The sequence below is a fragment of the Hemiscyllium ocellatum genome, chromosome 13, assembly GCF_020745735.1.
Source record: "Hemiscyllium ocellatum isolate sHemOce1 chromosome 13, sHemOce1.pat.X.cur, whole genome shotgun sequence".
NCBI classification, from domain to species: Eukaryota; Metazoa; Chordata; class Chondrichthyes; order Orectolobiformes; family Hemiscylliidae; genus Hemiscyllium; species Hemiscyllium ocellatum.
Window position 1 is genome coordinate 79,868,347 of NC_083413.1, and position 14,617 is coordinate 79,882,963.

General features: G+C 43.6%; 1 protein-coding gene across 2 annotated transcripts in view; it reads right to left on the reverse strand.

Moving 5' to 3' along the window:
- LOC132821958 (serine/threonine-protein kinase PAK 2-like) overlaps positions 1 to 14,617 on the reverse strand; it is an 80,218-nt gene that overhangs the window by 26,554 nt on the left and 39,047 nt on the right. For both annotated transcript variants that reach the window (XM_060834980.1, XM_060834981.1), the window contains exons 2-5: positions 12,196 to 12,405; positions 2,384 to 2,484; positions 854 to 998; positions 490 to 524 (exon numbers count right to left, since the gene is read on the reverse strand). In XM_060834980.1, coding sequence (XP_060690963.1) covers positions 490 to 524; positions 854 to 998; positions 2,384 to 2,484; positions 12,196 to 12,385 — 471 coding nt within the window. In that variant the 5' untranslated portion in view covers positions 12,386 to 12,405. The remainder of the gene's footprint in view (positions 1 to 489; positions 525 to 853; positions 999 to 2,383; positions 2,485 to 12,195; positions 12,406 to 14,617) is intronic.

The following is a 14,617-nucleotide window of genomic DNA, read 5'->3' on the forward strand; positions in this document are numbered from 1 at the left end:
ACGTGGCCACATCCTGACATTCATCAACCAGCTCCCAGCAAATGATCAACTAGAATCTGCTGAGTCTAGCCTGGAGAGTTAAAGGAATTTGAATGGACTTCTGTAGGTGGCTTGCAAACCCGAAGTAAGCACTTTTCACCAACTTGTGCAACCAAGTGGCTTCCAGGCACAAAGGGTCCTGCCTCTCCTCCAGATTCATGTCTACAAGATATAGGAGCTGGGCAAATTAGTGTCTCCAAATCCTGTCCAGACATACATAATCTAAAACTTCCAATATGTTCCCTCACCTTGTATCCAGATTTTACAGTGAATGTACAGCACTGTGTGGTCTTTGAATGAATCGTATCAGATCTTTTAAATCAGTCTCTCAAAGGCTGGACCAACATGAAGTCCATAACATGCAGGAAAACATGCAAGTGGTAGTTGACAGGTTTAACACAGTAAAAAGAACAAGATGCTACAAGCAAAGTTAAACATAAAGATACTCACTGCAGGCGTAACTGCAGGAAACCTGTCTGGTTGCTCTGTTTGAAAGAAAGAAAAGGAATAAGTTTAAGTCAGAGGGTTTAAATGTAGTCTAGGAGAAAGTGAGGACTGCAGATGCTGGAGATCGGAGCTGAAAAATGTGTTGCTGGAAAAGCGCAGCAGGTCAGGCAGCAGCCAAAGAGCAGGAGAATCGCGAAGAAGGGCTGATGCCTGAAACGTCGATTCTCCTGCTCCTCGGATGCTGCCTGACCTGCTGCGCTTAAATGTAGTCTACACAAAGTACTTTGGTCATTAAGTCAAAACTGCAGCAGGAAACTTTTTTTTGAAGAACACATTCAGCCCATTGGATTCTGCTCTATCGTCTTACCTGTGAAGCTCAGGTATTTCTGTTTCGCTGTATCTTTGGAATCGTAGAATTTGAGCACATCGAGCACAGCCTGAGGATTTTTCTTCTGTTCCAATTTGGTGATGTTGGATGTCTGTAATAGTCGAGCCCATTGTTCAGGCATTCCCTATAAATACAAACATACTCTATTCAAGTAAACCAATGACAGTGGGAACTGAAATACGCACAAAGGCTTCAGCAAGACCATAAATTTAACTCTACTCAGTCAACACCACATTCAGATTAGAAGCAGGTATAAGCCATTCAGAAGACTGTGGCTGTTCTGATTGCGACAATGTCCCCACTTGACAACCATCCCCAATAATTATCAACTCCTTGGAAAGGTTGGATGTACCGCCCTTTCATTTACTCCTCTCTTCCCTACATTGACAGAAATACACTCAAACAAAAAAAACTCAGGGAGCATCAAATAATCAAAAGGGCCCTTATCTAGGAGGCTGTTAAAAAAGGGGACTGCAGCAATTCTTCACATGGAATCCAAACAAAGTTCTGTTAAACTGAAGTACTGGTTCAGTTCTGGACTCAGGGAAGATATACAGTCTCAGACAGTTTAAAATTGATCAGATTGAAATCAGGGTTTAGAGCCGGAGGACAGGTTCCAGAACCTTGGGATGCATTGTGTTGTGTTTACTCTTCAAAATAAAAAGTGAAAATGAAGATACTCCTGCTAGGATGGTTGAAACCATAACCAGATTTTGTTTGCTAAATAAAACTACATGCTCTGTTGGAAGAACAGTAACAGAATAAAACAATGGAAAGCAGCCATTCGGCCTATCTAGCCTGTATCATCTGAAGTAGGAGCTATCCTGCCTAATCACATGTTCTAGCTCTTGGCACAAAGTGCATACCCAAGTATTCAGATGTGCATTCAGAGTTTGATTCCACCATCCTTTCAATAATGAATTCCAGACTCTGCCAGCTTCTGGGTAAATACATTTCTCAACTTCAGTCTTACCCTTTTCCCAAATACTTGAAATGTCTGCCCTCTGGCTATTGATCAGTGAATAGAGATAAAGTAGATAGGATGGAGCCCCCTTGTCCCTCAATTTCACACTCCTGAATTAAAGCAGCCCTTGGCTTTTACCATTCCAAAGAAAATGACTCCAGTCTATCTATATCTAGTCTTCCCATGTAGTTAAAACCTTCCATTCCTGGAAACATCCCATTAAGTCTTTGTGCTTCCTCCATGCTAAACACACCCAGAGTCAGAGGCCTTAATGGCTCAACAGGTTAGACATGAGAACATTTGGGAAATCTCAGATGGTAACGTGTAATCTCTGCAGCAGCAAGCTTGAAATCAGCTTGGCAGGTCAGCAGGACTCAATGGCTGTTACTGCAAACATCCCAAGGCAGAAGGCTGGTGACCCTTCCACAGAATGATGCACCAGGAGGGGGCCACCAACAAATTCACTGGAATAGGACAAATTCCAAGTTGACTCACAGTAAAGCCAACAAAATAATTCATTGCAGATTGTGGCATTACGTACATACCGTGAACTCCCCTGTCACAGCATCGAACCCAACATGGATCGTGTGCTCAAAGTCTGACGGAGGAGATATTTCTGGCCGTTCCTTTTCTCTCTTCTTATTTGCTGTACAATCAATCAAAACAAATCCTGAACAGTTGTCAATCCATCAAAACAACAAAAATGCAACCCATTCAAAGGAAAAAGGATTCCAAGTGATCAGAGGTGGAGGGACAAATTCACTCTGAACTGACTCAAGGCACACATTCCACATGGAACTACTGATAGAATACGACACAGCAGAAAAGGCATATGGCAGTAGTTAGAATCCTGAACTAAGGGCAGAGGGGTTGAAAGTCAGACCCAAGTCCCTCATGACTAGATACGTGAAGTGCAAGCGCACAAATCTGGCACCAGAGGCCCAAAAACACAAATGCTGAAAAGCCAAGTGGATTGTTATGAGCTAAGTGGGTGTTAGAACAACCAACCAAGACATTCCACCTTAGTCCGGGCGATATTTGACTACACGTTACACGATTGGGAATCAATGCCTTCTGAAATGAATTTCAAGCACTGAAGGATAAGCTGTGCACATGCCAAAAAAGAACAACAGAATGCATTGCAGTACCTGACATATACAGGTCATGCTGAGTCACAAGAATCATAGGCAACTCAGAGCCACTGCCCTCTTATATACACAAGTAAAATCGATACCAACTAAATATGCAATCAGTTTTAAAACTGGCTGGGCTGCTGCCTTCAGCTTTTCCAATAAATCTGAAATAATTCAACCTCTCTCAATGAGTTTCACAGCCTTTACAGTAATCTCAGACTCATTCTTAACAGGTTCTGAGTAAGTCAGAGTTACCCAGTACTTAAACATGCCAAACAAGTCGAGCAAATTACTGAAGAGTAGAGATTGTCTTACTATAACTGTCAATGTTGAAGTATCTAACCAACCCAAACCAAACCCAAGGTCCAATGCCTTTCCAGTTGATTTTATATCACAATACCATAAAGATCTGCCATTTTTTCCAATCAATCAGCAAAAAGAAAATAGAGGGGTGAACTGATGGGAGTCTTTAAAAAGGTCATAAAAAGGGCTTTAGTAGTCTACACACTGTTCGAGAAAATATTTACACTCCAGTCCAAACTAGGGTCACAAAAGGAAGCTTGCATGGAGTATAAAAATCTGCAAATGTGTTGCTGGTCAAAGCACAGCAGGTTAGGCAGCATCTCAGGAATAGAGAATTCGACGTTTCGAGCATAAGCCCTTCATCAGGAATAAGAGAGAGAGAGCCAAGCCGGCTGAGATAAAAGGTAGGGAGGAGGGACTAGGGGGAGGGGCGATGGAGGTGGGATAGGTGGAAGGAGGTCAAGGTGAGGGTGATAGGCCGGAGTGGGGTGGGGGCGGAGAGGTCAGGAAGAGGATTGCAGGTTAGGAGGGCGGTGCTGAGTTGAGGGAACCGACTGAGACAAGGTGGGGGGAGGGGAAATGAGGAAGCTGGAGAAATCTGAATTCATACCTTGTGGTTGGAGGGTTCCCAGGCGGAAGATGAGGCGCTCCTCCTCCAGCCGTCGTGTAGTTGTGTTCTGCCGGTGGAGGAGTCCAAGGACCTGCATGTCCTCGGTGGAGTGGGAGGGGGAGTTAAAGTGTTGAGCCACGGGGTGATTGGGTTGGTTGGTTCGGGCGGCCCAGAGGTGTTCTCTGAAGCGTTCCGCAAGTAAGCGGCCTGTCTCACCAATATAGAGGAGGCCACATCGGGTGCAGCGGATGCAATAGATGATGTGTGTGGAGGTACAGGTGAACTTGTGGCGGATATGGAAGGATCCCTTGGGGCCTTGGAGGGAAGTGAGTGTGGAGGTGTGGGCGCAAGTTTTACATTTCCTGCGGTTGCAGGGGAAGGTGCCGGGGGTGGAGGTTGGGTTGGTGGGGGGTGTGGATCTGACAAGGGAGTCACGAAGGGAGTGGTCCTTGCGGAACGCTGATAGGGGAGGGGAGGGAAATATATCCTTGGTGGTGGGGTCCGTTTGGAGGTGGCGGAAATGGCGGCGGATAATACGTTGTATGCGCAGGTTGGTGGGGTGGTAGGTGAGAACCAGTGGGGTTCTGTCTTGGTGGCGGTTGGAGGAGCGGGGCTCAAGGACGGAGGAGCGGGAAGTGGAGGAGATGCGGTGGAGGGCATCGTCGATCACGTCTGGGGGGAATCTGCGGTCCTTGAAGAAGGAGGCCATCTGGGTTGTGCGGTGTTGGAATTGGTCCTCCTGGGAGCAGATGCGGCGGAGACGAAGGAATTGGGAATATGGGATGGCGTTTTTACAGGGGGCAGGGTGGGAGGAGGTGTAGTCCAGGTAGCTGTGGGAGTCAGTCGGTTTATAATAGATGTCTGTGTTGAGTCGGTCGCCCGAGATAGAAATGGAAAGGTCTAGGAAGGGGAGGGAGGAGTCTGAGACAGTCCAGGTGAATTTCAGGTTGGGATGGAAGGTGTTAGTAAAGTTGATGAACTGTTCAACCTCCTCGTGGGAGCACGAGGCAGCGCCGATACAGTCATCGATGTAGCGGAGGAAAAGGTGGGGGGTGGTGCCAGTGTAGTTGCGGAAGATGGACTGTTCCACATATCCTACAAAGAGGCAGGCATAGCTGGGGCCCATGCGGGTGCCCATGAACATAGTTGGGCTGAACGGCCTGTTTCTGTGCAGGGCTTTTATTGCAATTCCATGTAAAGTCAATTGAAACGAGTTTCTAAATCTAGATCTCAATTTGAATTTATTTGATACCAAACATGGCAAGCATCAATGTGCAGAAACAAGAGGGGATGCCCTAAAAGGGATCTTAAAAAGGAAGTCATCTGGGTCGAACTTAGAAATAAAAGAAAAGGCAATTACTCTGCTAGGATTATAGTACAAGCGTCCCAACAGTCAGAGGGAAATACAGGAAATATGTAGACAAATCACAGAAAGGTGGGAGAGAAACAAGGTGGGGGAAAGAATTGTGGGGAATTTCAACTTTGTTAACATTAACCACAATTACCTTAGTGTGAAAGGATTAAACAAGGTGAAATGTTTAAAGTGCACCCAGGACAGTTTTTGGTGTCAGTACATAGCTAGTCCGATGAGAGATGGGGCAGCAGTAAACCTAATCCTAGGGCATGAAGCTGGTCAAGTAGTCGAAGTTTCAGTGATTTTACATTTTGGGGATATTGACCACAATTCTAAGTTTTAATGTCATTATGGAGGGGATGGCATAGTGCAGAAGTTAAGAGTCGAAATTGAGAAGGAAGGAGGGCAATTTTAACATAATTAGACAGGATCTGGCAAACAGACTGGCAGCAGCTATTTGCAGATCAGATAACATTTGAAAATTGGGAGTCTTTTCAAGGTAGTAGAGTGAGAATTAGCCAGGCAAAAAAAGAAAGTAATAGAGTCATAGAGATGTATAGCATGGAAACAGACCCTTCAGTCCAACCTGTCCATGCCGACCAGATATCCCAACCCAATCTAGCCCACCTGCCAGCACCCAGCCCATATCCCTCTAAACCCTTCCTATTCATATACCCATCCAAATGCCTCTTAAATGTTGCAATTGTACCAGCCTCCACCACTTCCTCCGTCAGCTCATTCCATACACATACCACCCTCTGTGTGGGAGAAAGTTGCCCCTTAGGTCTCTTTTATATCTTTCCCCTCTCACCCTAAACCTATGCCCTCTAGTTCTGGACTCCCCGACCTCAGGGAAAAGACTCTGCCTATTTACCCTATCCATGCCCCTCAGAATTTTGTAAACCTCTATAAGAAGTCTGGTTATAACTTCATAAAACATTGTTCAGGCCATAGAGGGAATACTGTGTGCAGCTTTGGCTGTCACACTATCAGAAGGACATGATTACACTGGAGGTGGTGCGAAGGAGATTTACCAGGATATTGCTCAGGATGGAGGAGAGACTGGATAGGCTGGGTTTGTTTTCCTTGGAGTAGAGGACACTGAGGGGATATCTGATTGGAGCTTTACAAAATTGATAGGGGCACAGAGAGTAGATTGCGAGAACCTTTTCGCTGTGGCAGATGTGTCCAATATCAGACGGCATAAATTTAAGGTGAGTAACAAGTGGTTTAGAGAGGAAGAAGATTTTCACTGAGGGTGGTAGAAATCTGGAATGTGCTGCTTGAGGGAGTGTTTCAGGCAGGCAACATTTACAGCAGTGCCTGAATGAGCACTTAAAATGCCAGGGCAGAGTTGGCTATGGAACAAGTGCAGGCAAATGAGATTAGTGCAGGTTGGTGTTTGCGGGCCAAAGGGCCTGTTTCTATGCTGTATGACTCTCTAAGATTTTAATATAGAGAATTATTCCTGCCCCTTGTTCTTCACAGCCCTTGTTAGAGGTCGACCCAGTGAAGATATTTGTCTATGAGCAGTGAAAGATTTCACTCTTGGATCAATCTGAAGCTCCAAGAGATGCAAACAGTCATAAAAAAGCACCCATGGTGAAGGGGACGTCTCCCTTCACAGAGGGTTCATTGGAGCTCAATCACAAAGGAGAGAAACAATACCAACAGTACTTTGTCCCAAAATCAAGGGATCAGATTCCAGAACTGTTTAAAAAGCTGGCTGTTTGGGTGGTGTAGCTGGAGACTCTGCCCCCACTGACCACAGCTGAAAGCTCAACTTCCTACCTCCTCTTACGCAAGAGCATCACAAGAAAAACCGGAACACCGAATACAGTCATAGAGATGTACGAATACAGTCATAGAGATGTACAGTTATAGAAACAGAACCTTCTGCCCAGCTTATCCATGCTGGCCAGGTATCCTAAATTAATCTAGTCCCATTTGCTAGTACTTGGCCCATATCCATCTCATCACATATCCATCTAGATGCCTTTTAAAATGAAGTAAGTGTACCAGCCTCCACCACTTCCTCCGGCAGCTCATACCAAACATGTACTACCCTGTGTGTGAAAAAGTTACTCCATAGGTCCCTTTTAAATTTTTCCCCCTCTCATCTAAAACCTATGCCTTTAGTTCTGGACTCCCCCATCCCAGGGAAAAGACTTTGTCTATTTATCCTATCCATTGCCCCTCATGATTTTACAAACCTCTATAAGATCCACCCCTCAACCTCCAATGCTCCAGGGAGAATAGCCTCAGCCTATTCAGCTTCTCCCTTTAGCTCAAACCCTCCAACCCCTGCAACATCCTTGTAAATCTTTTCTGAACCCTTTCAAGTTTTACAACATCATTCCAATGAGGGAAGATCAGGGTTGCACATGAAATTCAAAAAGTGACTTAATCAATGTCCTGTACAGCCGCAACATGACCTCCCAATACATATACCCAATGCACTGACCATGAAAGGAAAGCATACTGAATATGCCTTCTTCACTGTCCTATCTATCTGAAAGATCAGCAAGGCAGCCTGTGTGTGGAACCACAGGAGATGGGGTCGATACCAAACAAATATTTTGCATCAGTGTTTACTGCGGAGAATGATATGGAAGATATCATTCAAGGAACTATGAAACTGTACTCCAAGGTCCCTTTGTTCAGCAACACTCCCATGGACGTTACCAGTGTATAAGTCCTGCTAAGATTTGCTGTTCCAAAATGCAACATCTCATTTATCTAAATTAAACTTCTCAGCTCATTTACCCATCTGAATAAGATCCTCTTGTAATCTGAGGTAACCTTCTTCACTGTCCACTACACCTCCAATTCTGTGCCATGTGCAAACTTACTAACTGTACCTCTTATGCTCACACCCAAATCATTTATATAAATGACAAAAAAGTGGACCCAGCACTGATCCTTGTGATACACCACTGGTCACAGGCCTCCAGTCTGAAAAGCAACCTTCCACCACCACCCTCTCATTTCTACCTTTTTAGCTAGTTCTGTATCCAAATGGCTAGTTCTCCCTGTATTCAGGGAGATCTAACCTTGCTAACCAGTCTATCATGAGGAACCTTGTCAAATGCCTTACCTGAAGTCCGTATAGATCATGTCCACTGCTCTGCCCTCATCAATCTTTGTTACTTCTTCAAAAAAAAACTCAATCAAGTTTATGAAATATGATTCCCCACTCACAAAGCCAAGTTGACTATCACTATTCAGTCCTTGCCTATCCAAATACATGTACATCCTGTCCCTGAGGATTCCCTCCAATAAACTTGCATACCACCGATATCAGGCTCACCGGTCTACTGTTGCCTGGCTTTTCCTAAACAGTGGCACCACGTTAACCAACCTCCAGTCTTCCAGCACCTCACCTGTGACTATAGATGATCCAACTGTCTCAGTAAGGGACCCAGCAATCACTTCTCTAGCTTCCCACAGAGTTCGAGGGTACACATGATCACGTCCTGGGGATTTAGCCACCTTTACCCATTCAAGACATCCAGCACTTTCTCCTCTGCAATATGGACATTTTTCAAGGTGTCGCTATTTATTTCCCCACATTCTATATCTTCTATCTCATTCTCCACAGTAAACACTGATGCAAAATACTTGTTTGGTATCAACCCCATCTCCTGTGGTTCCACACACAGGCTGTCTTACTGATTTTGAGGGCCCCTAGTTACCCTTTTGTCCTTAATAGATTTATAGAATCCCTTTGGATTCTCCTCAACTCTAGTTGCCAAAGCTATCTCATGTCCCCTTTTTACCCTCCTGACTTCCCTCTTAAGCATACTCCTACTGCCTTTATACTCTGCTAAGGATTCACTCGATCTCTGCTGTCTAGACCGGACACCTGCTTCCTTCTTTTTCCTAATCAAAACCTCAATTTCTTTAGACATCCAGCATTCCGTACACTTAAAAGCCTTGCGTTTCACCTAAAAGGAACAGAATCCACATTTGAGAGGCTTTCAAAGATAGTGCAGAATAGGCATGTCCCTTTGAAAACAAGGGATAGGAAAGGCAAGATTCGTAAACCGTGGATGACAGGAGAAATCATTCAAATAGCCAAGAGGAAAAGGACAGCTAAGAACATAATGGGCTTGGAAGAATATTGGGAGAGTAGGACCAATCTTAAACGAGGAATTAAGCAGGCTAAAACAGGTCATGAAATAAGTTTAGCGAACAGAATTAGAGAATCCCAAGGCCTTTTATTCATATACATGCAGCAAAAGAGTAACTACAGAAAGAAGTCCACTAAAGGATAAGGAAGAAAGGTTGTGTGTTGAACCTGAGAAAATGGGTGAGGTTCTCAAGTGATTACTTTGCATCAGTGTTCACTGAGGAGAGGGACATGATGCATGTTGAGATTAGAGATAAAAGTTTGTTTACTCTGGATCATGTTAACATAAGGAGGGAAGGTGTGTTGGATTGGCTAAAGGATGTTAAGGTGGACAAATCTCCAGGACCAGATGGGATCCATCCCAGGTTGCTGAGGGAGGTGAGAAAGGAAATAGTTGGGGCCCTGACAGATATCTTTGTAGCATCCTTAAACACAGGTGAAGTGCCAGAGGATTGGGGGATTGCTCATGTTGTCCCCCTTTACAAGGGTAATAGGAATATTCCAGGTAAGTACAAATCAGTGAGCCTGATGTCAGTGGTGGGAAAGTCGCTGGATAAGGTACTGAGGGATAGAATCTAATTATGCTTGGAAGAGAATAGACTTATCAGTGATAGGCAACATGATTTTGTGCGGGGGGAGATCATGCCTTACCAACTTTATAGAGTTCTTTGAGGAAGTGACCAAGTTGATAGATGAAGGAGGGCTGTAGATGTCATATACGTGGACTTTAGTAAGGCGTTTGATAAGGTTCCCCATGGTAACTTAATGGAGAAAGTGAAGTCACATGGTGTGCAGGGTGTTCTAGCTGGGTGGATAAAGAACTGGTTGAGCAACAGGAGACAGTAGTAGTTGAAGGGAGTTTCTCAAACTGGAGAAAAGGTGACCAGTGGTGTTCCAGAGGTATCAGTGCTTGGGTCACTGTTGTTTATGATATACATAAAGACCTGGAGGAGGGCATTGTTGGCCTCATCAGTAAGTTTGCAGATGACATGAAGATGGGTAGAGTAGCAGAAACCATAGGGAACTGCCAAAGAATACAGGAGAATATAGATAGACTGGAGAATTGGGTGGAGAAGTGGCAGATGGAACTCAATCCAGGCAAATGCGAGGTGATGCATTTTGGCAAGTCTAATTCTGGAGCGAACTACACTGTAAACAGAAGAGCCTTGGGAAATTTTGATGAGCAGAGAGATCTGGGAGTTCAGGTCTATTGTTCCCTGAAGGTGGATAGAGTGGTCAAGAAGGCATATGGTATGCTTGCCTTCATCAGATGGAGTATTGAACACAAGAGCTGGCAAGTCGTGTTAAAATTGTACAAGACTTTAGTTCGGCCACATTTCAAATACTGTCTACAGTTCTGGTTGCCACATTACTAAAAGGATGTGGATGCTTTGGAGAGGGTGCAGAGAAGGTTTATGAGGATGTTGCCTGCTGTGGAAGGTGCTAGCTAGGAAGAGAAGTTGAGGAGGTTAGATTGTTTTCATTAGAAAAAAGGAGATTGAAGGGGGACCTGATTGAGGTCTACAAAATCATGAAGGGTATAGACAGGTGAACAGAGATAAGCTTTTTCCCAGGGTGAGGGATTCAATAACGAAAGGTCACACGTTCGAAGTGAGAGGAGAAAGGTTTAAGGGGGTTACCCACAGCAAATACTTTCCACAGAGGGTGGCAGATGCCTGGAATTGTCAGCAAAGGTAGTGGAGGCAGGCACGGTAGATTCATTAAAGGTGTGTGTGGACAGATGCATGAGTTGGTGGGAAGCAGAGGGATACAGCTCCTTAGGAATTTGGTAATAGATTTAGACAGTGGATTTGGATCGGCACAGGCTTTGAAGGCCGAAGGGCCTGTTCCTGGGCTGTAAATTTTCTTTGATCCTATACTGTCTCTAGACTTTGGTTATCTCAGTTTTGAAGTCACCCTTTACCTGCAAACCTCTCTTCCCAATCAATTTTTGAGCGTTCTTGCCTAAAACCGTCAAAGTTGGCCTTCCTCCAATTTAGAACTTCACCTTTCAGATCCTGTCTATCTTTTTACATCACTATTTTAAAACAATTAGAATTATGGTCATTGGTCCCAAATTAATCCCCCACTGACACCTCTGGAATAAGGCAGAGCAAGTGACTAAGAGTAAGTCAAGTTTTGCACCTTTTGTCAGTACATTCACATACTGTATCAGAAAATTTTCTAGAACACACTTCAATTCCTCTCTCTCTAAACCCTTAACACTATGGCTGTCCAGTCTATAGTTGGACCATTTGCCAGCTTGTTTGCACTTCTGGTGATGTGAAGTCTGAAGCCAGTCAGCCAGCTGTTTACTGGACACAAGTGCATCTCTTATTGTTAGATTTAATCCGATGATGCCAGCTTCAAATGTTTAATCCCCAAATAGATAGGCTTTATCTGTTCTGAGAATCACACCACAACCTTCAATCAGACAGTAGCACAAGAAAATAAATTGAACTCTGCCCAGATTTCCAGGGGAAGTCCAACAGCTATCAGCTTCGTTGGAAAATAGGGGAAGCAAACATTAAAAACATGCTTCTGAAGGAAAAGCTTTGAAGACAGTGAGTTGTGTATTGACTGCACCAGTCCTTATCCATCTCTGGCATAGTAAATGTAATACGCACTAGCCCCATCGCTGTATCACATGCATTATAACCGTGACATGTCCAAACACATCATCATTTCTTGCACAATTTCCTCATCTGCCTTGCTTTATGACAGTTTCACATATTCTTTCATCACTTTCACACATGCCACACCACCCCAGAATACATCTGATCACAAATCCATCCATTACTCCTTTGTTGGATCCTTTACTTTACCTTTTTCTCCAGTGTTTGAGAAAATAGACTTGAGTTTTGTCCGCTTCTGTTTCTCTTCAGGTACAGATGGCAGTGGCTTGGCATTGTGGTTAGTCAACAGCGTGTCCTTGCTACCCATTGGGAAACTAGTGCTACTCACACGTACAGGGGGTGCCGGTGGTTTGTCCTCCAACTCTCCGTTATTGGACATTATTCCAGGTTAAAACAACCCTAGACAAAGGAAGCAATAGTTAGCATTGAAAAGGCAACTCAACATATGTTGGAAAAAAGCATTGCTGACTCAGTGTAGTGACCCAATACCAATGCTGCAGAACTTTTTATCAAAAGGAAACCTATTATAGAAATCATGCCACAGTGATCTGCAAATGAAGTGTTTTCTTTGCATGTCACCAGTAATGCTTGTCTTTATTGCCCATCCCTAACGTTGTCCAGGGCAATTAGGGATGGGTGATCAAGTTGGCCTAGCCAACAAAGCCTACATTACTACAAAGCCTACTATATTACTACAAAGCTGCTCTACGGCTCTCTAGTGACAGTAAACTCCAACATCCAGGAATTAATTTATATTCCAGCTATCACAATACTACATTGTGTTATAGTTCATTGTTGCTGCACAATCAGCCATCTGTTTTGAGGGTGTTAAATTCTTAAAGAAACATCATTCAAAAGTTAGCGAATTTTGCAAAAGCTGGTCAGTCAGAAAAGTAAAGAAAAGCCCTCATCTGTTCCAGTGTGTAATTCTTCCACTGAAATTCTGGGGTGAAATCCCATTTCTATTCTTCATAGCACGACTTCATAGCATGTCAACGTTTGACAAACACTGATTATATATCAGTGTATGGAGAAAGCACAAACTGGCACACAGTCACTCTTACGTCTGCAGCCAAGACAACTTCCCTTACAGGAAGAATTGCAAGGTTCAAGGTTTAATGGTGTGATTAGCCAATTGGCATATACTGGAGGGGAAGATGCTACATGCACCCGGCAACCTATCAGTCAAAAACATTCATGATTCACTAAACTGAGAGCTCAGAGTTCCAAAGTACAATTTTATTTTCTAAATTCTTTCATGGGAACAAGCATCACTTGTGAGACCAGCATTTTCATGTCCAACCTCAAATGCCTTTGAAATAATTTCTGAGGACAGTTTGGAGTCAAGAGTCACATGTAGACGAGATGAAATAGGCAAGGCAGAAACAGGATAATGATCCAGATGTGTTATGATATTCCACAATAGCCATGGTTACCATTACTTAAACTAACTTCAGATTACAGATTTTGTTTAAAAAAGACCTGAATTGAATACAAATTCAACCAGTTACCATACTGAGATTTGAGCCATTGTCCCCTCAGCAATAGCTTGGGATTGTAGATTACAGTGACAGTACCATGGTGCTACCTTGTCTTCCAGGTCAAGTTGGCCAATTTACCTCTCCAGAAATATTGACAATAAACACAAAATTTTACCACCAAAAAGTCCCATGTCATAAAAACAGAATTTCACATTCCGTTGGTATCAATAAAAGATCTGAATCACAGTCAGAGATCACAAGTACAGAACCACAGAATGGCTACAACACAGAAGAGACCATTCAGCCCACTGTCTGCACTGTTGCTTCTGAGAAGCAATATACCCAACGTCGTTGCCTTGCCTTCTACCTGTAACTTGCAAATTCACTTTTTTCTGATTTTAATCGAACCCCTTCTTGAATGTCTAGACTAAACACTTGGGTATTGCGTTCCTGATCGTAACCGCTCTCACTTGGAAAAAGTTCTCTCGTGTTACCATTGCTTCTTTTACACGTTACCTTAAATCTGAGCCTAATGTGTTCAAAACGGTCACTAATGAGATCAGCTTCTCTCTCCCACCACTGCCCCGCTCAATCTGCACTGCCCAGACTTTGCATCAAAGTATTCAAAATTGTGAAATCTACTCTCAAATCCCTGTTCTCCAAAAGAAAAAATGCCCCAATTTCTCCAATTCTTAAAAGCAGAATGTCATAACTTGATTCTGTAACCATCTGGTCATATCCAATAGCACCACACTGTGTCAACACAGCTAACCCACTGGCATCTGCCCAGAATCAGTTTAAAAAAAGATGTTCTGCAACACGAGTCAAACAAATTGCATTTGTTGATGGGGAGAAAGGTCAAGATGACACTGAACCCTATCAGTGTTCCAACTTTTAATGTGACAAGATTAGTCATCAGTAAAACAAACATAAATGAGAGGACCCATTGAACCACACTGTTCACAGTCAGGATCTATTGACCAAGAGAACACTAAGCAAATACTTGCAGCTTCGTGACACCATTACACCCGTGTTGTGCTAGCACCTTCTATTCAGTAAAATATTTTCAAAGACTTCATCGGAGCTTTGCCAACAAATTACGTAAGGAGCTATTAGGGCAAGTGTCCAAA